Genomic DNA, 27,500 nt, shown 5'->3' on the forward strand with positions numbered 1-27,500 from the left:
CTTTTCTTCTGACCAGAAAGCGATAAATTTGCCATGACAACTGTCTACTGTTAGGGTTCTGTGGGGTTCTGTGGGGTTCTGTGCGGTTCTCTAGGGTTCTGTGGGCTTCTGTGGGGTTCTGTGGGGTTCTGTGGGCCTACTGGACAAGAGCATTGAGCCACTGAGAAGGAGCTGCCTCCCCCTAACCAACCACACACCTCAAAAACACACAAATACACACACACACACACACACATTACACACTTGCTGCTTGTATGTTTATAAAATGTTGAGAGACACAGTTTATTCCTTGGTCAACCACCCCAACCTTTAACCTTTGACCTTTGACCTTGACTCAAATCTAACCTCCAAGACAAACTCTTGACTGCCAACCAGCCTAGTCACCTGTGTGAAGATTAACTGGTGCACAAACACACAATCACACACATGCTTGTGTGGAAATGGAGAACAAAAAGTAAAGTGCTGTGTTTTGACGGCTACATTCTTCCTGCTAACAGCAGCATAGCAACAGCCTGCAGAACAACAGGCAGGTTCCGGACTAAACTAGAGGGAAAGGAAGGGGGCAGTGTCGGAGCATCCCAGCAGACGAGAGCTGCCTGTAGGGGCAGTTATCCGGGGGCCCGTCATCACGCCTGCTCCGGGATGGTGGCTCATCTCCTGAGAGACGGTGACAGATGAACGAGTAGCTGCCAGGGGTACGCAAGGACACGACCATCCACAGAGACGTCCAGAATCCAGCCAGAAACACACTCATTTGCATTTACACCCACTAAATAAACACACTGACCACATACGCCAGCAAACACAAAGTCCTCCTAGTTGCCATTAGCAACCACATCAGGTTGCGTCCCACCATGGGGAACTCAGGTGTGCTGGCAGGTTACAAAAAGACCTGTTTTGGCGTAGCACCGGGGAGTTGCAGATGAAGCGAATGCCATGTAAAACATGCAAAGCCAGACAATATTAATGCAGGAACGGGAAGAGGAGCTTCTTTCAAAGACAGCGCTACGCCTGGATGCTAAAATGTAAATAAGGAGAGAGAATGTCTAATTGGATAACTGCACTAAAGCTCTAAAATAAAATAGAATACACTCCAAGAAAAAACACATCATAATGCACCAAAGAAGAATGGCTGTCACCTCAGTCGCCCCCCCCCATTAGTGCCACCAAGGGCCGGCTAAGGCAACATTTGCCTTCTGGCAACGTATCAACCTCCCAAAAACCCAAGAAATATTCAAATGTATTCGAGATGTGCCGCACGACAAACTCCTGCTTTTCGTCATTCTGCTGTTTGAGAAACTAAAAGTGAATATCGTGGGCGTGCGGGGGGGCGCCGCACAGATGGTGTGTATTATTGCATCATAATGACACGGCTCCAAGCAGCCTTCAGGAACCAACGTTCCTTCAGAAGACATAAATATGGGACTGACACCTGCCAATCACATTAGACCACGGAGGTTCTGGTAGACTCACCGATACAGGAAGGGAGGGGTTTGTTCCACACGCGCCGGTCCCCGCTCAGACAGGTCAGCGTGCTGCTGCCGTGGAGGCTGTATCCAGGGTTGCACGTGTACAAAACGTGGGTGTTGGCAAAGTGGCCGTCGTCTTGGACTTTGTAGCCGTAACTGGGGATGCCAGGTTCCTCACAGCGGACAAGGTCAAAGCCTGGAAAGGTCAAGCAAAGATGGAGACACTGGCAAACATCGATCCATCTTTAGCGTATCGGTCCGAGCAGAACCATCCGATGGAGAAGAGGACCGCTCGCTCTGATGGAGCTTTGCACTTCTAATCGACTCTCAAACACTGTTTCTGGGGTCCACGTCAGCAGAATGGGCGCGACTGACTCCTCTCAACCTTTCATCTTCACTGTCTGGACACATATTTGAAGTCTTGTGCTGTTATTAATGCAGCACTGAGCACGATGAGCAAAGCAGGAAACCAAGACACCATCTAAACAGGAAGTGTCCAAACTCCAGTGTCCAGACTTTTCTAACCTACCAGGTGAACAACACTTTCATGCGGGATCCCAATTTCCCAACTGGATTGCAGCCCTGAAGCCTGAGTTAAGATACTCCTGGTCTAAGATAAAGTTATTGATCGTAGCTTTGTTGAGTTGGAAAAGTGGCAGGAAATGATGGGGGAGTGAGATCTCTTTAGTATTTGACATCACAGGTGGGCAATTTTGGTGAGACCTGGAACTTTCATGGATTGTATGACTGAAGAACCTTGAGGAACCATGAAGGCCATTTAACCCTGAAGCAGCCACACTTTCAGGTATCTTGCTAAATGAATTCAGCTTTAAGGAATTACATTATCGTTTTGTGAGCTAGAGCTTAAAAAAATGAGGGTAAGAGAGAATAAGCTTATTTTCTGGCAACAGTTGGGGAAAAAAGCCTTGAACAAAGGCGTAAATACAGAAGAAATCAGCGGCGCTGCCTCCTTTACGACACACTAACGTTTTTCAAACAACTCACTGGTGTACGTGAGGCGAAAGCCCTGATTGGTTCCAGAGGCGTTGCTGTTGAACTCCAGCCACAGGCGATTTGATGTGCTGTTAATCACCTGACCCAGCATGTCGTCACGTGTGTAGTTGCCAAGAAGACGGGATGAAGCGTTCTCTCCATCGTACACCTGTCAGTCAAAAGCACAGCAGGAGAGCAGAGCATGAATAACAGCCATCCATCCCAGCATACGGAGGAGTCCGGCCTCCTCAGAACCCTGATGGGAACGTCAGGGAACAGACGCGCGTTGGCCGGTGGCACTCAGCTCGTTCTTCTTCAGCTCTTAATAAGACTAAAAACAGAGTTCTTTTAAGACCTAAAGATATATGTGGTTTTCTAAGGCAAAGTAGGTGAAGTCAGGAGAAATATTCTATGACTTGAGGGTTACGTGAGACAGGTAACGTAGATTTAAGATACATTGTCAAACGTATAACTGTGTTTGATGTAAAGTAGCTAAGTCAACTCTTCTTGGCACCAACATGGAAGCTGCTAAATCACCCTAAACATGCAGGGGTAGTTTAGCAACTAGCAGGCCCAAGAAAGATCAAAGACGTCAGCATAAAACCAAAGGAACGTAATTCAGCTGAACCTGGAGCTCTGGAGTGGGAGGCTGTTAACACCAAAATTACATTGAAGGATAAACTCTTCGCTTCCACCTTTAAACGCCTGAGCACCCGAAAAAATTGCATGGAAAAAATAGATAAAAATGAGGCAACAGAAATCAAAGTGAATGCCTTTTGTTTCCTCTTTGTTTTACCTTTGCAGACAAGTTGTCTGACTTAGCTTTTAGCATTTACTCAGGGTGAAATACGACCAACAAATAAACCCTTAGTACACTACTTAGGGTACAATTTGGAGCCAATTGTTCTTCATTTGGTTCATTAGTGCTTTAAATTTCATGGGCCAGTCTTTTTCTTTACTCTAATGCAGTTATTTCTGTTTATTCACAGTTCCATGCCCAAGTATTGTGTTTTCACAAATGACTGTTTTAAAGTATTATTAGAAAAAAACATTAGAATCACATAAAAATGGATTTACGTGATTTTTGAGCACGTGACATAATAAAATAGAATTTCTCTGATAAAGATGGCACATGAGTTTGGTGAGCTTTTTTCCTTTGTGTCTTCCCGTCGTTATAAACGTGAGCTCACACTGGCAGTAAAACCAAGAGGAAACAAGATGGCTGCAGGTTTTCATTTTAAATGAGCAGGGGGAGAAAAGCCTCAGACAACAGAAAGGTGAGACTTTAAAATCCTAAAAATGCCTCAGAAAGACTGAAGAGTCGCTATGTTACAATTGCACTCTGATTCTTTGAAGCTGAAAAAGGCTAACGTTACCTTGAAGTTCACTGGGATGTATTATAGTCAGCTGGCAACTTAAAAGCAGCTATTCTACTCCATGTTTGCTCAATTTGATGTGGCTTCCTTTGAAACTACAGATGTCACGTTCCCACCTTCTACAACAATACTGTCAGAGGAAACAGTAGAATTAGCTCAATTTAATGTAGCCTCCCAGCAATGCTAATGCACGATATGTTGCTAGTACAGGCAGATTTGTTGCTGGTGCTAATTCCTGCTGATACAAGAATTTATATCACACTGGCTACATTTTTAAAATATAGAAACTGTTGGGCTTTTTGTCTGTGGACACTGGCGCCACTAGATGGACCAAAGCCGCTGCAGATACAGCAATCGGCCAGAAAATATCCGGCAACCCCTGGGTATTATTGTATGTTTAGCCATGTTTTGTGATATCAGAAAAGGACTGTTTTGTGGTCTGATCCAGGGCCACTTGGGCATCTTCTGGCATCTGGTGAAAAATTCCTGAATGTGGATAGTGGTGAAGTCCTGGGAAGCCGAGGGGGCCCTGGTTTGCTCACGGCTGAGATGTAAAAGTGAACGGCTAATGTTTACATGGGCTGGCTGGGACATTTCCACAGACTGGTGCTGACAGGTCCGCAGGTGGCAGAAATGCCAGAGGCTGGTCCGTGACTGCCAGAGGAGTCGGAGAAGACGACAGCAGAACAACAGTGTGTTGTTGTGATGGAGCTTAAGGCTCTGGAGTCAGGCAGATGTGCTGGAGGATGCTGCTGAAATTAGCAGATAAAAAGAAATCATATCATTTCCCTAAGTGGCCATGCCTTCCTGAACCCTCTCATTCCATCCCCATTCTCCTCTTTCCCTTTTTCCTGTCTGACTCCTCTTTCTGCTTCAGTAAAACTCCGTAAGAGTAATGAAAAGCCCTGCAGCTCCTAAATCAACACGTCATCATGTGCCCCCCCCCCCTCTGCCAGTCTGTCTCTGGCTTTATCCCCCCACTATCACCCTAACCTTCTTTTGTTTTTCTTCATCCTGCACAACCCATCTGTTTCTTTATCACAGCTATTCGGGCTGCAAACCTGGTCAAGCCTCATATTTGAGGGCACTTTTGGGCGGTTCGGAGCTTGGTTAGTTCTGTCTTTAAAGCTGCCAGAATAAAACTTCAGCCAGCAGTGAGAAAGGAACAGTAATGAGCTAGTTCATATGTTACAGGAGAGTTTAGCCCCGAGCTAGCAGAAACTGTCAAACAAATGGTTTATGCAGAGAGAATTGTGCTGCAGTTGCAGGCATTAACTCCATTACCTCTTGCCTGGGGATTGGTGCACTAATTGCGAGCCTAAGTGGCACTTTGGGGCTTTCTTTCCAGTTCTTTGTAGTCAGATATTCTCCTAATTCTTTGGGAAAGCTATAATTAACAGACGTGTCGTACATCACTAGTCATTACCCATATAAATGTTATATTTCATCACACAAGATCACAATATTACACATTTCATTACGTCAACAACAGCCAACTTTTACGTAATTATTTGTACCATAAATGATTCTGGCACATGTTCGACAATAACCTTCCTGACATTTTCATAACGTATGGAGCTGTGAGCCTTTAGGGTTAGGGTTAGGGTTAGGGAGGGTTAGGGTTAGGGTTAGGGTAGGGTAGGGTTAGGGTTAGGGTTAGGGAGGGTTAGGGTAGGGTTAGGGTTAGGGTTAGGGAGGGTTAGGGTTAGGGTTAGGGTTAGGGTAGGGTAAGGTAGGGTTAGGGTTAGGGTAGGGTAGGGTTAGGGTTAGGGTTAGGGAGGGTTAGGGTAGGGTTAGGGTTAGGGTTAGGGAGGGTTAGGGTTAGGGTTAGGGTAGGGTAGGGTTAGGGTTAGGGTTAGGGAGGGTTAGGGTAGGGTTAGGGTTAGGGTTAGGGAGGGTTAGGGTTAGGGTTAGGGTTAGGGTAGGGTAGGGTAGGGTTAGGGTTAGGGTTAGGGAGGGTTAGGGTAGGGCTAGGGTTAGGGTTAGGGAGGGTTAGGGTAGGGTTAGGGTTAGGGTTAGGGTAGGGTTAGGGAGGGTTAGGGTTAGGGAGGGTTAGGGTTAGGGTTCGCCCTCCTGGATGGTGCCTTCTTCCTTCAGACTCGGGTCCTCTACCAGAGGCCTGGGGGTCTGAGGGTTCTGCGCAGGATCTTTGCTGTTCCTAGGACTGTGCTCTTCTGGACAGAGATCTCTGATGTGGTTCCTAGTATCTGTTGGAGCATCTACTCAGCTTGGGTGTTACTGCCCCTAGTGTCCCAATCACCACTGGGACCACTGTTGCCTTCATGCCCCACATTCTCTCCATCTCCTCCTTCAGCCCTTGGTACTTCTCCAGCTTCTCCTGTTCCTTCTTCCTGATGTTGCTACATCCATCACCACCACTGTCTTCTGGTGTTTATCCACCACAACTATGTCAGGCTGGTTGGCCAACACCATCTTGTCAGTCTGGATCTGGAAGTCCCACAGGATCTTGGCCTGCTTGTTCTCCACCACTTTCGGAGGTGTCTCCCACCTGGTCCCTGGGACCTCCAGCCCATACTCAGATGTTCCTGTCCACTATGCCAGCCACCTGGTTATGCCGTTCCATGTGTGCCCTGCCTGCCAGCATCTTGCACCCTGCTGTGATGTGCTAGACTGTCTCAGGGGCATCTCCACACAGTCTGCACCTGGGGTCTGGTCTGGTATGGTAGACCCTGGTCTGGTCTGGTAGACCCTGGCCTGGTCTGGTCTGGTCTAGTCTGGTAGACCCTGGTCTGGTCTGGTCTGGTGAACCCTGGTCTGGTCTGGTCTGGTCTGGTCTGGTGGACCGTGGTCTGGTCTGGTCTGGTCTAGTCTGGTAGACCCTGGCCTGGTCTGGTCTAGTCTGGTAGACCCTGGTCTGGTCTGGTCTGGTCTGGTCTGGTGAACCCTGGTCTGGTCTGGTGAACCCTGGTCTGGTCTGGTCTGGTCTGGTCTGGTGGACCGTGGTCTGGTCTGGTCTGGTCTAGTCTGGTAGACCCTGGCCTGGTCTGGTCTAGTCTGGTAGACCCTGGTCTGGTCTGGTCTGGTCTGGTCTGGTGAACCCTGGTCTGGTCTGGTCTGGTCTAGTCTGGTAGACCCTGGCCTAGTCTGGGCTGGTCTGGTCTGGTCTGGTGAACCCTGGTCTGGTCTGGTCTGGTGGACCCTGGCCTCTATTGCTCTGGTGCTCAGGGCCAGTTCTTGTGCAGCCATGATTAGTGCCTCTGTGCTCTCTTCCAGCCCGGCCTTTGTCAGCCACTGGTAGGTTTTCTTGATATCAGCCACTTCCTCAATTTGTCGGTGGTACATTCCATGCAGGGGCTGATCCTTCCATGATAGCCCCTCAGGTTCCTCCTCCTTGGTGGGCTTTTGTTGCCTGAGGCATTCACTCATATATATATATATATGGTATACGTAGGTATACGTATATACACACCACAGGTATACGTATATACACACCACAGGTATACGTATATACACACCACAGGTACACGTATATACACACACCACAGGTATACGTATATACACACCACAGGTATATGTATATACACACACCACAGGTATACGTATATACACACACCACAGGTATACGTATACACACATCACAGGTATACATATACACACGCCACAGGTATACGTATATACACACCACAGGTATACGTATACACACACCACAGGTATACGTATACACACACCACAGGTATACGTATACACACACCACAGGTATACGTATACACACACCACAGGTATACGTATATACACACCACAGGTACACGTATATACACACACCACAGGTATACGTATATACACACCACAGGTACATGTATATACACACACCACAGGTATACGTATATACACACACCACAGGTATACATATACACACATCACAGGTATACATATACACACATCACAGGTATACGTATATACACACGCCACAGGTATACATATACACACATCACAGGTATACATATACACACATCACAGGTATACGTATATACACACCACAGGTATACGTATATACACACCACAGGTATACGTATATACACACGCCACAGGTATACATATACACACATCACAGGTATACATATACACACATCACAGGTATACGTATATACACACCACAGGTATACGTATACACACACCACAGGTATACGTATACACACACCACAGGTATACGTATACACACACCACTTGGTCAGCTCCCACTCAAACCCTAATCAGAAACGTGGGAAGCCTTTATAGAACAGATTTGTCAGCCCTCCCATTAGTCTCGGGGCTCTTCATTTCTTTCTAAACGCTACATTAGCATCCAATGTGTCCTCATTAATTCCTGGGATCTGCAGTCACAGCCCATCCTGTTCCTTCGCTCCTCTCAGGCTCTCGTGAAAAGAAACCATTTCTCCGAGTGGAGCGATTGAAAGAAGGGCAAATGTCTCCACGTCTCTGGCGACTGGGGTGGTGTGTGTTTGCTGACCTATGGAGACGGCTGCATTATGAAGGGGCTGCTGCAGCGTGAAGCCGTCAAAGGTAAAGAAAACTTCAGCAGCCAGGAACTTTCTTTGGCTTTCTTCTTTTCCAGAATTCAAGCTGTGAAAAGTGAGCTGCACTTGTTTGGATTGTTGGCAGGATCACATAAAAAACAATCCTGGGTGAATTTCAATGAAGAGAAGTGGAAGAGTGAGTCAGAGAAGCTGACATTAAAGCTGAGGCAGACGGAGCACTGCTGGGCTTTGGCTGAGCGGCACACGCTGCCTCTTTCTGTTTCTTATCAATATTGGTGGAACTTCCAGACTGTTTACCATTCTTGTTTTCTCACCTCTTCCATTTCCAAGGTGTCAGGACTCCCTGAAGGCCAAGAGGAACCCTGCTAATGCAGTCGCCTGGCAGACGGGCTGGGCCAGTGTTGAGGCTTAATACCGATGATACACCCTAGCCTCTGGCTGGCTTAACCGTGCCCTCAGGCTAATAGCAACCAGGATAGAGCAGCAAAGTCTTGATTATGTCAGTAGGACATCATGAAGAACATAACACAGCTCACCCAGCTGACAATAAACTCCAGGGAAAATTCAGGAGGACCTACAGGCTCGCTGGATATCCGCAGCTCAGCCACACGCAGTTTAAGATCTCCAAACGTGTCCACACGATTCAACGTAAAACATTTTGATGAACCAGGATTACACCAGCGGAGATTTTCCTGAAGTAATCCTACAGTCCTGGGCGACTGCCCTGTTGACCTGCTGACCGGGCTTTGTTCCCTATGTCTTTCTGTGCTCTGCTCATGTATTGATCCATGTGCCTGCTGATCTTAGCCGCTATGATGCCTGATAGGAGCCTCCATGTGGTGCTGAGGCAGTTTATGGGCCGGTAGTTGGACGGTATTGTGCCCTTCTGGGGGTCCTTCATTATGAGGCCTGTCCGGCCCTGGGTTAGCCACTCTGGGTGGTCCCCTGATGTTAGCAGCTGGTTCATTTGTGCTGCCAGACGTTCATGGAGTGCAGTCAGCTTCTTGAGCCAGTAGGCATGGATCTTAGCCAGTCAGGTAGCCAGTCAGGTAGCCAGTCAGGTAGCCAGTCAGGTAGCCAGTCAGGTAGCCAGGGCTGTGAGCCTTTGCTCAGCAGTCTCCAGGGCCTCAGTTGTGGACAGGTTGTTGTACTTCTTGGGCCGCTCTGTCCTTGGATTCACGCCTCTACTCAGCTCTGTTAGGAGGCTGACGTCTCTCCGTCGCCTCTATTCTTGGGGCCATTCGCTCCTTCTGGCTGTTCATGCTCTTCATCTTGTAGCCTCAATTTTTTAATGCAGTAATCGAAGGTCTAATGGTATCATGGTTTCAATGATCGAAGGTCTCATGCTTTAAATCTCTGGACGTACGTGGCGAGAATTCTCTGAATCTTTTGACAATATTATAGGCTGTAGGTGATGAAATCCCAAAATACCTTCCAATTGAGAAATGCTGTTCCTAGACTATTTGCTCACGCAGTCGTTCACAAAGTGGTGAACTTTGGGGAACTTTGGGACCTGAAAGGCTCAGTGGGGAACTTTGGGGCACTTTGGGACCTGAAAGGCTCAGTGGGGAACTTTGGGGAACTTTGGGACCTGAAAGGCTCAGTGGGGAACTTTGGGGCACTTTGGGACCTGAAAGGCTCAGTGGGGAACTTAGGGGCACTTTGGGACCTGAAAGGTTCAGTGGGGAACTTTGGGGAACTTTGGGACCTGAAAGGCTCAGTGGTGAACTTTGGGGAACTTTGGGACCTGAAAGGTTCAGTGGAGAACTTTGGGGAACTTTGGGACCTGAAAGGCTCAGTGGTGAACTTTGGGGAACTTTGGGACCTGAAAGGCTCAGTGGTGAACTTTGGGGAACTTTGGGACCTGAAAGGCTCAGTGGTGAACTTTGGGGCACTTTGGGACCTGAAAGGTTCAGTGGTGAACTTTGAGGCGAAGTTCACCACTGAACCTTTCAGGTCCTTTTATACACAAACAGGAAAGTCACTTGTTTCCAATTAATGTTCACCTATAGAATGTTCCAAACAGGTGTTCTAGTTCTTTTGAGCATTCCTCAACATTCCCAGTCATTTGTTACGCCTTGACCTCACTGGACAGGTAAGATTGACTCCATGGCACACTTCTGGGCTTTCGGGGATAAAGATCTCTGAAGTCAAATCCAATATAACTGAGGGAAGCAGTGACCTTTAAACAGTTTTGCTCCAGCAACGTCGTGCCTGTAGTATAGCTGTAATCAAATCTGTGTCATTTGTTGTACGTTTGGAACCATAAACAGCGCCTCTTCATCCAGGAGAACGACCCCTTTACCGAGCGTCTGTTAAGAACCAGTGATTGCTGATACATTCCAAAAATTTCCAGGGAAAATCAAACAAACCCTTCCCTGTCTAGCCGTATAATTGGTTATGAACAAATGGAACAAAATCTCTGCATGGGCCGTAAACATTCATAAACAGTCAGTAAGAGTGTATATTTCATTGACAGGTTTGTTTAAATCCAGCCACACACATCCAAAGGCAGAATTACTGCAGTACAACACACATTTTCATCCTAATTTTATAGCCTTTTTTTCTTGTGAATCCTCACTTAACATCCTAACAAATGGCTGTGGAATTCCTGTAGTTTGTTAGAGTAGGAAAGAGAGAAGAAAGCACAGTGCAGGCTAACACTCCGTTAGCCTCCACAGTGCAGGCTAACACTCCGTTAGCCTCCACAGTGCAGGCTAACACTCCGTTAGCCTCCACAGTGCAGGCTAACACTCCGTTAGCCATGTGCACCTGCTGAACAACCACCCCTGACTGAAGCAGCATCCTTTATTTATTTATTTGCTGACATATAATTTATCTGTGTTCATGACTATTTCAGCATCAACACTTTTTGAAAGCTTAATTCAAACTAATACAAACAGCCAATAATGTGTTTAAGCACAGAGCGCACGTTCAGGAGCGCGCAGCTTTGCATATAGACAGCTTTTGCTTATGACTATAATCCCATCGGTGCATTGTGTGTTCGCAATCTGTAAATAAATTATACATTTACGGTTTTTGCACCACATATTTGCGTGTGTGTGTGTGTGTGTGTGTGTGCATGTGTGTGTGTATGTGTGTGCGAGCCTGCTCTACCTTGAGATTGTCTCCGTCTTGCAGAGAGAAGCTCTCAGCCTTCAGCCTGATTCCTTTGCCCTTTTCCGTGGTGATGCGGTAGATGCACTCGTGGTTGTTATCGTAGTTGGAGGGGAAGTGAGGAGAGAGCAGAACTCCTTCTGGGCCTTGTGAGGACGCTCCACACTCAGCTGCAGCGAGAGGGCACAGGGGTTCAAAAGAGGGATCTTTACAATCACAGCGTTTCTGCCTGCTGACACATCTGGGTCGTGTTTGGGAATAACGAAAAAAGGAAATCCCAGGAAATCAGTTTGGCTCTGACGATGACATCATCATGACTGGCACAAACAGCACTGAGTACGGAGAGGAAAAAGGCTCTCCGATGTTGACCACTGGACCCACTTGAACATGACATAAGTTATTAGATGTTGTTTCCATAGAAACAATATTCCTTCTGCATAAGTGTACGATTAGCAGCCATATAACAGCAAAAGGAAAAACTGATTGTTCAAAACAAAAATGAAAGAGAACAAGGAGAAGAAAGAAAAGATTCAGGTGAAGAGGATGCTGATATTGCTCGATAACCTCCAATATTCATTTGGTTCTGATATATTTAATTGTAACTGCAATAGAAAGGCTTAACATTGCTTAAGATATTATTCTGTTTGTATTCACGAGGAGGACGAGTGTTTGCTGTGTTCACGCTCGGCAAACGTCTGTCATCACAGGTGACACATTTAGGTGACACGTCACCAACAGGAGATGATGTGGTGGAGAGGGAAGAAAAGGAGGTTACCAGAAGCAACAAAAGCACACGTGGCGGAGCGGCGAGGGCTCCTCTGGACGGAGGAGGTGGAGCGACAGAAGATGGAAAACAGAGTTAGAGTTGAAGAGAGAGACTGATGATTCCCAGGAAGGGGCGCCACTTTCCTCTCAGGCCTGATCGCCTGATCTCCCGACCTCCCGATCTCCCGATCTCCTGATCTCCCGACCTCCTGATCTCCTAATCTCCTAATCTCCTGATCTCCTGATCTCCTGATCTCCTGATCTCCTGATCTCCCGATCTCCCGATCTCCCGACCTCCCGATCTCCCGATCTCCCGATCTCCTGACCTCCTGACCTCCCGATCTCCCGATCTCCCGATCTCCCGACCTCCCGACCTCCCGACCTCCCGATTTCCTGACCTCCTGACCTCCTGACCTCCTGATCTCCTGACCTCCTGACCTCCTGATCTCCTGACCTCCTGATCTCCTGACCTCCTGATCTCCTGATCTCCTGACCTCCTGATCTCCTGACCTCCTGATCTCCTGACCTCCTGACCTCCTGATCTCCTGACCTCCTGATCTCCTGATCTCCTGACCTCCTGACCTCCTGATCTCCTGACCTCCTGACCTCCTGATCTCCTGACCTCCTGATCTCCTGACCTCCTGATCTCCTGATCTCCTGATCTCCTGACCTCCTGATCTCCTGACCTCCTGATCTCCTGATCTCCTGACCTCCTGATCTCCTGATCTCCTGACCTCCTGATCTCCTGATCTCCTGACAGATAATGCTGTTACGGCATTTTCACTCTGCTTTTCAGTCTTGAAGAACTCCAGCAGCCACCAGTCAAAGTCTCATAAATAACCAGTGGGACCGGAGGAGACCAGACACTTGAGTCTATTCATCCCAACCCACCGGTGTGCTACCAGCACCACAGTGAGGTTCCCTGTGGACTTCTGATGGGGAAGAGTTCTGCTGGGGTTCCTCTGGCAGCTAAAGCCACAGCGAGTCCACCAGGGTGACAACAAACACTTGATTCTTCTCGTTTTCTGAAATGATTTCAGGGATCATGTTCCAATCTTTAAGCAAAGATGAGCGGCTGCTGTTTGTGCTGCAGAATGAAAGTCTGGACACTCGTACGTTCTTATGTCGACACAATCAGAGAAAAACATTTAGACTGGGATTAGAAAAAAATCAGAATCAAGTTGGGATGAATGAAAAATAGTTGCATTTTCTCCCAAACTTGGGACAAACGATCTGTTGTGTGTTGGGGGCAGCCAGTTCCTGCCCCTGGGGTAAACTCCTCTATTCCACACAGACTGGAAGGAAATGCTCGAAATGAACTAAGAATGTGTTTGAAGTTACAACAACAGTCTGGATTCTGGGCTCAGGGCTCGCTACATTTCCATGAGGAGCTGGTGCATCTCACCTATACATCTGGGCAGCATGTTGCTCCAAACTCGTCGGCCTCCTCCCAGACATGTGATCTTACTGTCTCCCTCAAGTCGGTAGCCATGGAAACAAGAGAAGGCCAGTGAGTCACCAACCCGGAATCTGAATCCTGTCCTCCTGCTGAATGCCGGTACACCAGGATCCTCGCACAGCTCTAAGTCGTATTCTGCACAGACACAGAGAAGTTTGGAGAGGTTTGAAGGAGCAACAAAGGATAAAGTTGGGCACTTCCTTCCCCCACCAACACATCCTTTGATTCATTTTAACTCGCTCTGTGTTTTTACCTGAGAAGGTGATGTTAAAGCCCTCATAACTCATGGAAAAATCCGATATGAATCGCAGCTGAGTGGTAAAATTCCCATAGAGGCCAGCTTTTACACTAGGGGGCAGCACTGAGCCAGTGAGTCGCGCTACCGGCACCTGGAAATTGCCGTCCTCGGTGATGGAGAGGTAATCGTGATTCTCCTCGAGGTGGAAAGTGTGGAAGGCCAGGTGGACTCCTGGCGTGCAGAAACCACAAGCAGACCATTTAGTGACGGTATGTGAGGTTTACACTGCAGGAATATGTGCAAGGTCGTCTTCATACCTTTCCCGTGAGACACCTCTACCGTCCAGGTGCAGTTGAGAGAATTAGGGTAAAAGTCTGGAAAGCCCGGAGAGAGAATGGTCCCTGTCTTTCCATAGACATAGCCTCCACAAAGGGCTGCAGAGACCAAGAGAGAGAGATGGAGAACGGAGATTCGGACTCTTCTGAACTGGAACGGGAAGCATTTCATGCAGCACTTCTAGCGGGTTTCCATCTCGACCGTCTCTTGAGCGAAGCATCTGCTTCTTTATCTCCTGAATGCTCCACCGTGACGTGTGTCTGCCGTGAGGTGATTGGACTTTTACACACTTTTACCTGTGTGCATCACAGTTGTCAGGTAGAGGATGAGGTCATAACCTCAAACGGACGGCTCTGACCCACTAGAAACACGATCAACAATAAAGACGGACCTCGAAGGTTTCTGACATCGAAAGGAGAAACTCTACCCACCCGTGTCCTTTACATACTATTGCATGTATAAACCTATACATCAGGGTTAAGGACGTGATCACCTGAACTTTAACAGGCTGGCTTGATGCAGTTGGACGCACCAATGATCATAAATTATGGCCTGAATTTAGCGATAAATCGCAGATTTTTTGACGTATTCATGTTTACATCCAATGATGTTTGAAGTCCGATTGAACCTGCAACGCCTCCGATCATACGAGCCTGACGGTTAATAATCTCCTTTACAGTGTGAATAATAATTGTAATAATAATTACAGAACAACAATAATTGTACTCATGTAACTGATCTTATGGTGATGAGACGGTCCAGGACGATAATCCTACACAATGTCATGGTTCCCACGAGGGCTGCAGCTATTGACTGTTTCAGTAATTATTCTACTGAAAATTCCTTTTATTATTCCAGTAATTGAATAAAACGGATTTTTGCTTGGTTCAAGAGCAATTCCAAAACCAGAAAATGTCGATGTTATTGCTACTTTCCCTCAACTCTTCAACATTTCTGCTTCCTCCTCCTCCTTCTTCCTTTGTGGGTGATCGAAGCACAATGTCACATTAAAAGCAAAACACCCTCCTTTCAGCTTTACATTTAAATGAACGCTTACTCGAGGCGGAGACAAATTAATTCCTCAGATTAATTGAGGAATCTGCTGGCCCCTATATTTGAATTAGGACTGTGCAGTGAACATCAGCAACCTGTGCTGCTGCCATAAGGTATCGAACCCTTACATTTGTGGCTGATGTCCTTCATCATTCCCATCATCTCCATTATTTGCGTTACAGTGCCGCTATAGCGATCGTTTCTCACGCAGCATTCTGGGAAGCTTTGAGTCACACCAGCATCATATCAGCATCCCACTAAATGTTCAGAGTCACTGAAACAAAAAAAACCCAGTAAAAAAGCAGCCGGGTGTCTGTGAGCGACCAGGAACGATCTGGGGGGGCGATAAGAGCGGCGGCTGCACGTGACAGCTGGATAGAGAAGAGCGTGATGGACAGGGAGAGCATCCATAGCTCCACGCAAAGGGAGTGGAGTGGACTTTAGTGTCGAGTGGGGTCAGCTGACACCGAACCAGCAGCAGACACCTTTTCTTGATGTTCTCTAATATTGATTACTGGTGAACAACACATTTTCCTACTACACAGACGGCTTTCTGTGACATTTTCCAATGGAAACTCTCACAACTACACTGTTGGTTCATCAAAGGCCCTCAGAGATAGATGGAAGACAATGGAAAAGAACATAGTCTTCCATTAGTTTTCCAACGTTCCTTACTGGCCGGCGGCCCTGCAGCCTGCGGAGGAACGCTGAACGGAGCCCAGTGGAGCGGCCGAGCGCAGGTTTGGGCGGCGCCTGTTGGGCCCGGTGGCCTGGATGCGCTCAGGCCGGTGTGTTAGTGACGCTACTGCCTCTGCACGTCACGCCACGGCACACATGCGGGATGGTTCTTGGCTGTTGACAGCCAACATTTATGCACACTAAACAATAAAAGCCTGCAGCAACTGTTTTCAGTCTGAAATGCGAAGCTGCCTGAGCACCTTTGACCTTTCACAGTGGCTGAACATCTGAAACACAAGCAGCATCCAGCTGGTGCGTCTCTAACGGCACCAGCTCAGATGGCGGCCAGTAGAAAGTGTGTCTGGGGTGAAGCCCCTCCCAGTTACCTGTGATGTACTGAAGCAGCCGGAACGCCATCGGCTCACTGTCCACCTGTGCGTGATGACTGACTAATGTGTGCTCACCTTTGCTGAGCATCGCCCTTTGTTATTGTGTTGAGCTGAGGAATCAATTCGGTGCATTTTAAAACCGTTTTACAAGCGGAGGAGAAGCCCAGTGGAGCTCTGGGAGGAGTTTAGGGAATCTGCAGCTGGTCTAGAGTACTGCTCTCTGGCCAGTGAGTACCAGATTACTGCACAATCTTATATTTTCTTGTGTTGAGAGAACTTCAAACATCTGAGCTGTGGTCCTTAGTGAGCTCCATTTCTAAGACCTCAGCTGTGCCTCCATAACCCCAAATATTTCTGGACACGTTGGGAACGGTGCTCACGTTAACAAAGGAAACTCAGAGAATTCAAAAGGGTTCCTCACCATCACAGCTCGGGAGAGCGTGACTCCACTGATGATTCTGTTCGCAAACAATCGGTTCCTGATCACTCGGTGTGTAGCCCGGGTCACATGTGAAGGACACGCTGGAGCCAGTGGAGAAGCTGCTGCCATGGCGACGCCCATTGACTGGAATACCAGGATCAAGGCATGAGTCCGACTCCATTTTTACACCTGCGAACAAAATGGCTGGTCTGAATCTAGCCACAGGCCACGAGGGCGAGCGCACGGCAGTGCACGAGGCAATTCCAAGAGCAGAACTTTGTTTCCTGTCAGCACTCCCGCCTGACGCCATCACTACGCTCCTCTCTGCCACTCAATCTTACTCTCATATCTGATGTTGAAGCCTGCCGCAGAGCGACTGTTGTCGGTGGTGAACAACAGGAAGAGGACATTGGATGTGGAAATAAGGAAATGAGGCGCTTGGGTGCCGTGGTATTCCCCAATCAGCGGCGAGGAGGCAGAGGGGCCATCTCTTATTTCCAAGGTGTCATAGTTGACCTCAGTCTGGAACCTGGAATGACAGAATCATTTTTAAAAGACATATGTGTAAAAACCAGCCTTTCTTTTTCCTGATCCCAGCTCATTCAGGGTAATCAGAGGGCTTTTGCTGGCTGCCATCTTTCCTTGTTTCAGCCAGAAGGGAATCATTGCTCCGTAGCAAAGTTGGACTGCTTTTCCTGCCCTCTGACTCTCACTCGCAGAACAAATCCCGGACCTGGCCTCCCAGCCTGACCTATGGACCGGCTGGTGCTGCAGGGAGCACGACTCTGCTGCTGGGTGGATTTAGGCCAATAAATACAGTTATTATTGCTGACAATAGACAAAAGACATAACGAGCAATTATTGTTATTAACTGTCCAATGGCACAGAAGACGTGGTGAGTGTGTGTCTGCTGCATCTGAAAAGGGATTGAAAATGACTCTCATTTGCTGAATCCAGCACCATGGCAACAGCCAGGCCTTGAAATCACTTCCTGACAGACAAAAGTTGCGTTTTAAGCTGCCTTCACTGGGGTTGTTCACAGAGCGAGCAGAGCGACCCAATACAACGCTCAATCTGCCGGATTATTACGATTCAGTCTGAAAATTGAAGCGACTGACAAACATGATATCGCCGGTGGCCCACGGCAGCAAAAACATGTTCCATTATCTCACATGAGCTGAATTAATGAAGACATATTTTGAGCTTGAGCAAATCACCGACCTGTCAAAGTGTATCTTCACAGCGTGGCCTGGCTGGGCTTCAATTACCCACTGACAGTTGAGGGAGTCTTTGTAGAAAGAAGGCCAGCCAGGAGAGTGCAGAACGCCGCTGTTAGCTGTGAGGTGGCCTCCACACGGAGCTGCAGGGAAACAAAGGCACTCATCAGCAGGAACAGGCTCGTTAATAGCGGTCGCGTGGCACGAGCACATTACATGGTGTTAAAATAAATCACTTCATTTCCACAATATTCCAGCTCTGCAAAGCAGGTTGGCATACTTCATATAAAAAGTCTTACATCTGGCACAGCAATCAATAACGAGCGGGTGCTGATTGAAAAAGCTGCCGAAAATGTAATCATTATTGCGCAATCATTTAGAGGAAAAATAATGTACATTTATGAGACAAATGATTTTCATTAGGCTGCAACTCAGCAGGCTACACACAGCAAGGCTGCCATATTGTGACGCTAATTTATAGCTCTCTCCTTTTTGCCCTCTCGCTTATTTTCAGACTTTCTGGCTAAAATGCCGGCAATCACATCGGCTGATTTTACTGTAGTTTCCTCCTCGGTAAAGGAAAAAATTGCTGCTTTCTGGATCAGCCTGAAGCTACAACATGTCAGCTGGATCTATAAGACTGGAAAAGGCACAACGGATTTCTCTTCCTGACTTCGTCCGTCGGCACCCCTCTTTGATGGATGGTATAAGCTCAGATTCCACAGTAATAATTACTGCAGGGTGCCAAGTAGCAAGTCATTAAATAATAAAATATAATTAGCATCCCTTTAAATGAGAGACTGGAGACCAAAGTCTTTCTAAGATGCACTATCATAAACACAGACACAGAACGCTGCCTCATCTGTGAGCTGATTCTTGGGAAAGGGAAACTTGTTCCGGTGAATGGATCTAAAGGCGTGTTTACCTTCACAGCGAGGTACAGCAGCAGACCAGACAACATTTCCATCCTGGATAATGCAGGTGACCTGATCTGACCCCTGGAAAATTGACAGGAATGCATTAAAATATTTCCATTTTAATTAGAATAACACAGTGTGAGAACTTTACCATACTGAACCTATATTAGCTACTTTAGCATAGTTTTATATGGAATGAACAGCTTCCTCTCCCACCATTTACCTGAGTCCTAATAAAGCCGTGATCGCAGCGAAAAGCAACTGAGCTGCCGAGCTGAAACTGGTCACCGTACCTCTGACCGTTGACGGGAACTCCCGGATCGTGACATTCGTTCTGTCCGAAGGCTAACGAAAAAGGGTGCGAGAAAGGTAAAAATGCTGCGAAATAAGCAGTGAGATATATAGAAATAGAATCTTAAAACTGGACTCATTCATGTCCACATTCAAGACACGTGTTGAACCCGGTGGTCTGTATTAGATCGTCTGTATCCCAGAGATTAACCTGATTCTGCAGACACGTGCATGGTTGCTTAGACACCGATGGAGATGACAAGAACAATGAACATTGTGTGAGGGGAAAAGAAGAGCAGAAAAATGTGAAGCAACCTGGTGTTCAGCAAACCATGAATTGACATAAGCAGAATGATGAAAATCAACACTAAATCGAATTGGAAACCCATCTGCTTATCCATTTAAATGTACAGTAAAGCATTCATACAGAGCCTACAGAGGAGCTATAGGATGCAGTCACATGGTGGATGTATTGAGAGGAGGAAGAGGGACGTGAGCATATGAGACCCAAAAGTTCAGCACACAGAGTATGTTAGAACTCCAGGGAGGCAGAAGAGAGAGTTCTGTGGATAAAGCAAAGTTGACACAAGCTTGCATAGAAATATGAAAAAAACATTCAATCGTATAGAACCGGTCTGAGAGGTTAGGGTTAGGGTTAGGGTAGGGTTAGGGTTAGGGTAGGGTTAGGGTTAGAGTTAGGTTAGGGTAGGGTTAGGGTTAGAGTTAGGTTAGGTTAGGGTTAGGGTTAGAGTTAGGTTAGGTTAGGTTAGGGTTAGGGTTAGAGTTAGGTTAGGGTAGGGGTAGGGTTAGGGTTAGGGTTAGGGTAGGGTAGGGTTAGGGTTAGGGTTAGAGTTAGGGTAGGGTTAGGGTTAGAGTTAGGTTAGGGTAGGGTTAGGGTTAGAGTTAGGTTAGGTTAGGGTTAGGGTTAGAGTTAGGTTAGGTTAGGTTAGGGTTAGGGTTAGAGTTAGGTTAGGGTAGGGGTAGGGTTAGGGTTAGGGTTAGAGTCAGGTTAGGTTAGGGTTAGGGTTAGGGTTAGGGTTAGGGTTAGAGTTAGGTTAGGTTAGTTTAGGGTTAGGGTTAGGGTTAGAGTTAGGTTAGGTTAGGGTAGGGTTAGGGTAGGACAGGGTAGGGTTAGGGTAGGGTTAGAGTAGGTTAGGGTAGGGTTAGGGTAGGGTTAGGGTTAGGGTTAGGGTTAGGGTTAGAGTAGGACAGGGTTAGGGTTAGGGTAGGGTTAGGGTTAGGGTTAGAGTAGGGCAGGGTAGGGTTAGGGTTAGAGTAGGACAGGGTGGGGTTAGGGTTAGGGTTAGAGTAGGGCAGGGTAGGGTTAGGGTTAGCGTAGGGCAGGGTAGGGTAGGGTTAGAGTAGGACAGGGTTAGGGTTAGGGTAGGGTTAGGGTTAGAGTAGGGCAGGGTAGGGTTAGGGTTAGGGTAGGGCAGGGTAAGGTTAGGGTTAGAGTAGGACAGGGTGGGGTTAGGGTTAGGGTTAGAGTAGGGCAGGGTAGGGTTAGGGTTAGCGTAGGGCAGGGTAGGGTAGGGTTAGAGTAGGACAGGGTTAGGGTGAGGGTAGGGTTAGGGTTAGGGTTAGAGTAGGGCAGGGTAGGGTTAGGGTAGGGCTAGGGTTAGCTTTAGGGTTAGCTTGTTACTACTATACGGAGTACTGCTGGTGGACATCCACTACAGTGTAGCACAAAGTGTGACGTTTAAAATATGATTTTAGCCCAAAGGAATCCTCAAGAGTAGTCTGTGTTGTTTGTATTGGAAAATGATAATTTTGCCTGTCCTGAAATTTAATCAAAGCATCTCTTTTTTTCCCTAATCATCACTTAAAAAATGTCTTTCTTGGTTTGAGTGTCATATCATTGTGCTGATCTATTGTAACTTGATTTTTGGATCTATTTGGTGCTATTTCAGGGTTAAAGCGGTTTGTTTTCTGGTCAAACGTTGGTGTGAATGTATAGAATTGCAATTTCTCAGCAAACTTTTATTTCTGAAAAGTTTACATGAATGTCTATAAGAAAATGACAAATGCATGCTTGCTAAACACCTTTTGCTGATTTTCAAGGCACTTTACTGCTGGAGAAGCACAATATCATGTACATTTGTCAAAGGTGGCCTCTCAAGCTGTCTCTTTCAAGCTGCAGCCAAGGTCATCGGGGAGGCAGTGTGAAAGTGAAATGGTGCAAATCCACATGGAAATCAGAGGGAATTAATCAGAATCAGTCATGCGGCGCCGGTTCACCCCAGAGCAGATAAACACTGCAGCATTCAGGTGTAAATCTGACAGCACGAGAGCGTTAACGACATGCTTCAGCCGAGCAGAACCACTCGTCCTCAGGACAGAACGCTGCGAGGTGCACGCCCATTGTGCTCGTCTAGGCACCGTCCCGTTGCGCTTTAACGACGAGTCTCCGTCAATTACTGAATTTCTCTGTGTGTTCGTAATTTTTTTCTTGCTGCTCTTTACTGAATTCTGCAGAGACAGCCTGCCCCCCCCCCCAAATCAATGTTTGCAAATGTAGTTGCATAAGCAGCTTAAATGCGAAAAGAATATGCATGTTTTAAATTTAATGTTTTACAAATAGCTCACAGCTATACAGTGAGTCTCATTTAAACAGAATAATTATCCCAAGTTTTGGCACGTGGACCCGTCAGCTGCAGAAACAGGTGGAAAACGAGCTGAAGGATTTCGTCTGTGCTGGAGAAAAGGACTTTGCTTTTAAAGGCAGAAATTGGCTGGATTAGCAGCGCCCAGCTCTTCCGTTCTGGGCTCTTTATTGGTCTACGTTGTGACTGTAGCATTTTCTCGTCCTTGTCCAGCGACCGACCTCCGAAAGTTGCTGTTTGCGACACACAATTGTGGGTTTTTGTTTTTTGGCGGGAGGGGGTTCCTGCTTGCACATCTTCTATTGTAGCTGCTCTGGTTTTAAAATAAAAGGGGGGGGGGGACTGAATGAAACCCTGCAGGAATAAGAAGAACATAAACCTTTGACAAGCAAAAATGTAAAGAGTTTATAAGTTCAGAAATGATAATACAGGGAAATGAAAAACGCTTTGCATTCTGAAATCAAAGAATTTTCCTGCTGGATGTCTTGTTTTTTCGTCCTGATAAAATTGGTAAATTGTACAATTTGCTTCTCCGTGTTTTTCTCATGTTGGGAGCTGTCAGCCAGCAGCCCTTCACTTCTGGTTTAACTGATAAATCTGCCTTTTCTCTCAATCTAAAACCAGAATTATCTTCTACTGACTGAAAAATATACACAAGGAATAACTGGATCCATTATTCCGGCTACCGATTTATGTTTGCAGTTTATTATATTGGTCAGGTTAGAACTGATCAAGTAAATATTTTTTTTTTTAAGGACTAAAATGTAGGGCAGTGGAGAGCTTCCAGAAATGTGCCGCCTCATGTGCTCATGCGTTTGTAGGGTTAAAAACTCCCATGTGAGTTAGAAACGAGCACGTTTGGACAGACGGACACACAGACAACAGTCAGAACTCTGTACGTACTGGTGTAGCTGATATTGAAGCCTTTTCCAGTGTTCGAATGATCCGATTGGAATTCCAGCCTCATGATGTGACCGTTGGAGGCCATTTGAGACGGAACGTCTTTTCCCGAGAATGTTCCAAATGTGGTCATCTCCGACAGGCCTTTAAGAAAAGTCAGACAATTAATTCTGTGTGTGTAGCATCAAACCGACGACAGTCCCTGTGAAATAATATTATTAACACGATAATAACAAGACCAATAACATGATAATAACAAGAGTAAAAACATGATAATAACAAGACCAATAATATGATAATAACAAGAGTAAAAACATGATAATAACAAGACCAATAACATGATAATAACAAGAGTAAAAACATGATAATAACAAGACCAATAATATGATAATAACAAGAGTAAAAACACAATAATAACAAGACCAATAACATGATAATAATAACACAATAACACTGATAATAACAAGACCAATAACTATGGGGACTATGGTTGCTGGTAGGGGAGGCCTATGGTTGATGGGTGGGGGGGGACTATGGTTGCTGGTAGGGGAGGACTATGGTTGATGGTGGGGGGAATATGGTTGGTGGTAGGGGAGGACTATGGTTGCTGGTAGGGGGGGACTATGGTTGCTGGTAGGGGAGGACTATGGTTGGTGGTGGGGGGAATATGGTTGCTGGTAGGGGAGGACTATGGTTGCTGGTAGGGGGGGACTATGGTTGCTGGTAGGGGAGGACTATGGTTGATGGTGGGGGGAATATGGTTGGTGGTAGGGGAGGACTATGGTTGCTGGTAGGGGGGGACTATGGTTGCTGGTAGGGGAGGACTATGGTTGATGGTGGGGGGAATATGGTTGGTGGTAGGTGAGGACTATGGTTGCTGGTAGGGGGGGACTATGGTTGCTGGTAGGGGAGGACTATGGTTGATGGTGGGGGGAATATGGTTGGTGGTAGGGGAGGACTATGTTTGCTGGTAGGGGAGGACTATGGTTGGTGGTGGGGGGAATATGGTTGGTGGTAGGTGAGGACTATGGTTGCTGGTAGGGGAGGACTATGGTTGCTGGTAGGGGAGGACTATGGTTGCTGGTAGGGGAGGACTATGGTTGTCCTGTACAAGTTAGTTCAACCTGAATGTGTTTCACATCTGTATTGCAGGACGATTTTATTGACTTGAGTGAAAACTGGCATGTTCCCAACACCCGTAACCTCCTCGGGGGGCCACAGGATTTTAATGAATGGCTGATTTGGGCAGCACTGTAAAGGTGTGCTCTCCTTAAAGACATCTTTTTGTCGCTATCGAAGGACCCACTGTGTACCAATTGAACGGCCCAAAAACCATTACGGCTCCCCCGTAGCCCACAGAGCTGTAACCATGCATCACCTCATTTCTGTGCTCGACGTCTGTGCCGCTTTATAGGACCATTTACCGCGACAAATGGCGGAGCGCTTTTTGTTTAGAAGAATGCGCTGTGGTGTCGACGGCGCTCCCCGATGATCCAATCGGCAGTGACAGCTCCGGTGGGGAGCATAATAAAACCCAAAAGGGCCACGGAGAATAGAACCCAGAGGGCCCGTATCTGAGCGCTGTGGCGGACACATAACTTCACATGCACGTATGGTAACGGAGGGAGGCTGAGGTGTTTGAGGAAGAAATCAACGGCACCAGCGAGTAGCTCATCCCAGTTAGGATGAACCACGTGAGGTCGACCGGCCCGATGCAGCAGACCGACCGGTTCTGTCTGATGGAGGCGGACACAGACTTTGTTTTGCATGTGACCGATTTGAACTGTCAACTGATGCCGTGAAGCTTTTGGCACGAGCAGCTCCGGCTCACGTAACGTTTGAAGGGGTGAAAGGCCGACCGGGAGCAGGGCAGAGCAGGTGTGGTGGGTCCGCAGGTGTGCAGCAGCAGGAGGAGCAGGAGCTTCACCATCGTCCCACCAACAGAAGGAGGATCAGATTTATAGCTCATGTCAGGAAACAGATCAAACGCTTTCCAATCTGACACGATCCCACTTGAGACGACCTGCCAGCCTGAACTTGTCCACTTTAAATTGTTCTCTCTGTTTTTGACCCGTAGAAGGAGAGAAGGAACAAAGTGATCCCTGGTCCCCGTGTGAGCGTCTGGGCTCTCCAACATTTAGTAACTCGCAGGAACATCAAATGTGCATCTGGCCAACACTCATCTGGACACGTCGGTGTGTTGAAACGCCAAATCTTTTTAATTATTGATTTTCTGATCTGTAATCAGTTGGAGCTAATGTAACCTGCTAATTTAAGGTTAACGATCTTCCTATGAGAGAACGCTTTGAGAATACAACTCATTTGTGGATCTTTTATGGAGTGAATTTTCTATAGGGGGATTTATGATCCACGCAGTCTTAATTGTGCTATAGGGTGATTGAGTTGGGAAGTGTGCGGCTCTTTGTTCGCTAGCAGTTCAAAAGCTTTGTGGCTCATTCATTAGTGCTTTGATGTGCATGAAAACAGGACTGGAAACAACTGGAGCATCACCGGCTGAAAGATGACAAATCCTGTTGTGTCATTAAAAGGGAGAAGTGGAGGACGGAAAAGGCTTTAGCACAGAAGTAACAACAGTTATCGGATTATTGGAGTGCTTCTTCTTTAAAAAACGTCTTTAAATCATCGTATATTTGATGCTGAATATTTCCTTTGATCTGTCATCTCATTGGGGTGAATTTTGGAGCCTTTAAACTGATTCCTGATCTTTGTGCTGCTATAAAGCTCTCGCACTCCTGAAGACCGACCCTTCGTTAACATGGAGCCCACATTGATCACGTTTCCTAACGAGCAGCTGTTCACGATGGACAGAAGTCATTCCCTGATGGATGAGGATCCCAGCTGCCACAAACGCTGCGCTCATCCCCTCCATTGGCGTCGGACACTTTCATTTTTGATAACTTATAAGGAACAAAGAGATGTTTCTGGGTGGTGGAGACCTTTCAACTGCTGCATACACCAACGAGACGTGACGCTCAAACCAATTAAGGGTGCACGTGGTTCACTTTGCTAATTTACACGTGCATTTCCATACAGGGGGAGAGGAATCAGCACAAACATATCAGCAGAAGAAAGGAAGGATCCACACACCTTCATCTTTCACCACCAGCCAATCAAACTGTGGCTCCAGGTCGAAGTCGGAGAAGAGCAGATGGATGCGGCTGCCTGCCTCAGAGATGATCAGCCACACACAGTTCAGGTTGTTGCCGTACTCCTCCGGGTAGTTTGGAGAGAGAATCGTCCCGGACGGAGCCGTGAAGTTGAAGAAACAGGAGACTGGGAGCATCAAGGGAGGAAATAGACACAAGAAACAATCAATAACCAACAACAAAGGAACGAAAGAAGGAGCTTCGCGGTAACGTGCACGTACACACGCAGCTTGGTTTATTGCCGGACCACTGGTTATTGTGCTGACACGTGATGGTTCTCTCCCCCACCAGTTCAAAGGCCGACTGACAGGAGAAGGTCAAAGCGTCGCCGTGCTGGAAGCCATCGCCGCTCCGGTGGCCAAACGCCGGCACGCCAGGGTCGCCACATCCTCCTCGCTCAATTTCTGCAAGGCAAAAGACACAGAGCTCCGTGTGGACGTGTAGCTAGCATAAACGTCCTGGCGCTGGAGCCTGAACCTCCGGTGTCGGACCCTGACAGCGACTGGTCCAGCCACCTGTGGAACTCCTGTCCTCTCACTCACAACTGCTGACACCAGATACAGGTGTAGCACACGTTCCTGCTCCTCTGTTACTGGTGTGAGGGCCGGTCTGGGACCGGCCACCAATCTGGGACCGGCCACCGATCTGGGACCGGCCACCGGTCTGGGACCGGCCACCGGTCGGTCCAGTTGTTCTGGCAGACGTTTCCTCTCTCAAAATGCTCGTCTGCCTCTCGCCTCGTTAAAGTTTGACATTCGATCAGACGTCACACATCCTCCACCAGGTCCTGGTGGAGCTCAGATACAGATCAGGGTGAACAGTGTGTGTGTGTGTGTGTGTGTGTGTGTGTCTGTGTGGGCCCGTGTGTGGGTGTGTTTAACCCTTCCACCGCTGGGACGGAGGTCTCCTCTAGAGAAGAGCTAAATAGGAGCAGTGTGTGTGTCTGTGCGTGAGTGTATGTGGGTGTGTGCGTGTGTGTGTCTGTGCGTGAGTGTATGTGGGTGTGTGTCTGTGCGTGAGTGTATGTGGGTGTGTGCGTGTGTGTGTCTGTGCGTGTGTGTGTGAGTGTGTGTGTGTCTGTGCGTGTGTGTGTGAGTGTGTGTGTGTCTGTGTGTGGAATCGATACTAAAAGGCTGGAATATAAAATGATGAGGAAAGATTCGAGTCTTTTCTCCTTTCACCATGATTCTCCATGTTTTCTCTGGTTCCTAATTTCCAAACGTGCCCATAACCTAACCCTAACCCTAACCTAACCCTAACCATAACTTAACCCTGACCATAACCTAACCCTAACCTAACCCTAACCATAACCTAACCCTAACTTAACCCTGACCATAACCCTAACCCAACCCTAACCCTAACCATAACCTAACCCTAACCCATAACCTAACCCTGACCATAACCTAACCCTAACCCTAACCATAACCTAACCCTAACCATCACCAAACCCTAACCCTAACCCTAACCTAACCCTAACCATAACCTAACCCTAACCCATAACCTAACCCTGACCATAACCTAACCCTAACCATAACCTAACCCTAACCATAACCTAAACCTAACCTAACCTAACCCTAACCCAAACATAACCTAACCTAACCATAACCATAACCAT

At 47.3% G+C, this 27,500-nt stretch overlaps 1 protein-coding gene and 1 long non-coding RNA gene across 2 annotated transcripts in view; one reads left to right on the forward strand and one right to left on the reverse strand.

Annotated features, from left to right (window-relative positions):
- Window positions 1-27,500, reverse strand: part of LOC105419477 (CUB and sushi domain-containing protein 1) — a 284,673-nt gene that overhangs the window by 74,175 nt on the left and 182,998 nt on the right. The window contains 14 exon segments of the mRNA XM_074084929.1: window positions 1,474-1,665; window positions 2,475-2,631; window positions 11,452-11,621; window positions 13,622-13,810; window positions 13,929-14,144; window positions 14,231-14,347; window positions 16,791-16,979; window positions 17,132-17,319; window positions 18,012-18,150; window positions 18,933-19,005; window positions 19,148-19,269; window positions 22,722-22,862; window positions 25,827-26,012; window positions 26,107-26,289. Coding sequence (XP_073941030.1) covers window positions 1,474-1,665; window positions 2,475-2,631; window positions 11,452-11,621; window positions 13,622-13,810; window positions 13,929-14,144; window positions 14,231-14,347; window positions 16,791-16,979; window positions 17,132-17,319; window positions 18,012-18,150; window positions 18,933-19,005; window positions 19,148-19,269; window positions 22,722-22,862; window positions 25,827-26,012; window positions 26,107-26,289 — 2,262 coding nt within the window.
- On the forward strand, window positions 8,158-8,869 carry LOC115251918 (uncharacterized). Its single transcript, XR_003890405.1, has 3 exons — window positions 8,158-8,359; window positions 8,459-8,509; window positions 8,665-8,869. It is a non-coding gene; the product is annotated as an uncharacterized lncRNA (long non-coding RNA).

Source organism: Takifugu rubripes, chromosome 13 (assembly GCF_901000725.2).
Source record: "Takifugu rubripes chromosome 13, fTakRub1.2, whole genome shotgun sequence".
Lineage (NCBI taxonomy): Eukaryota > Metazoa > Chordata > Actinopteri > Tetraodontiformes > Tetraodontidae > Takifugu > Takifugu rubripes.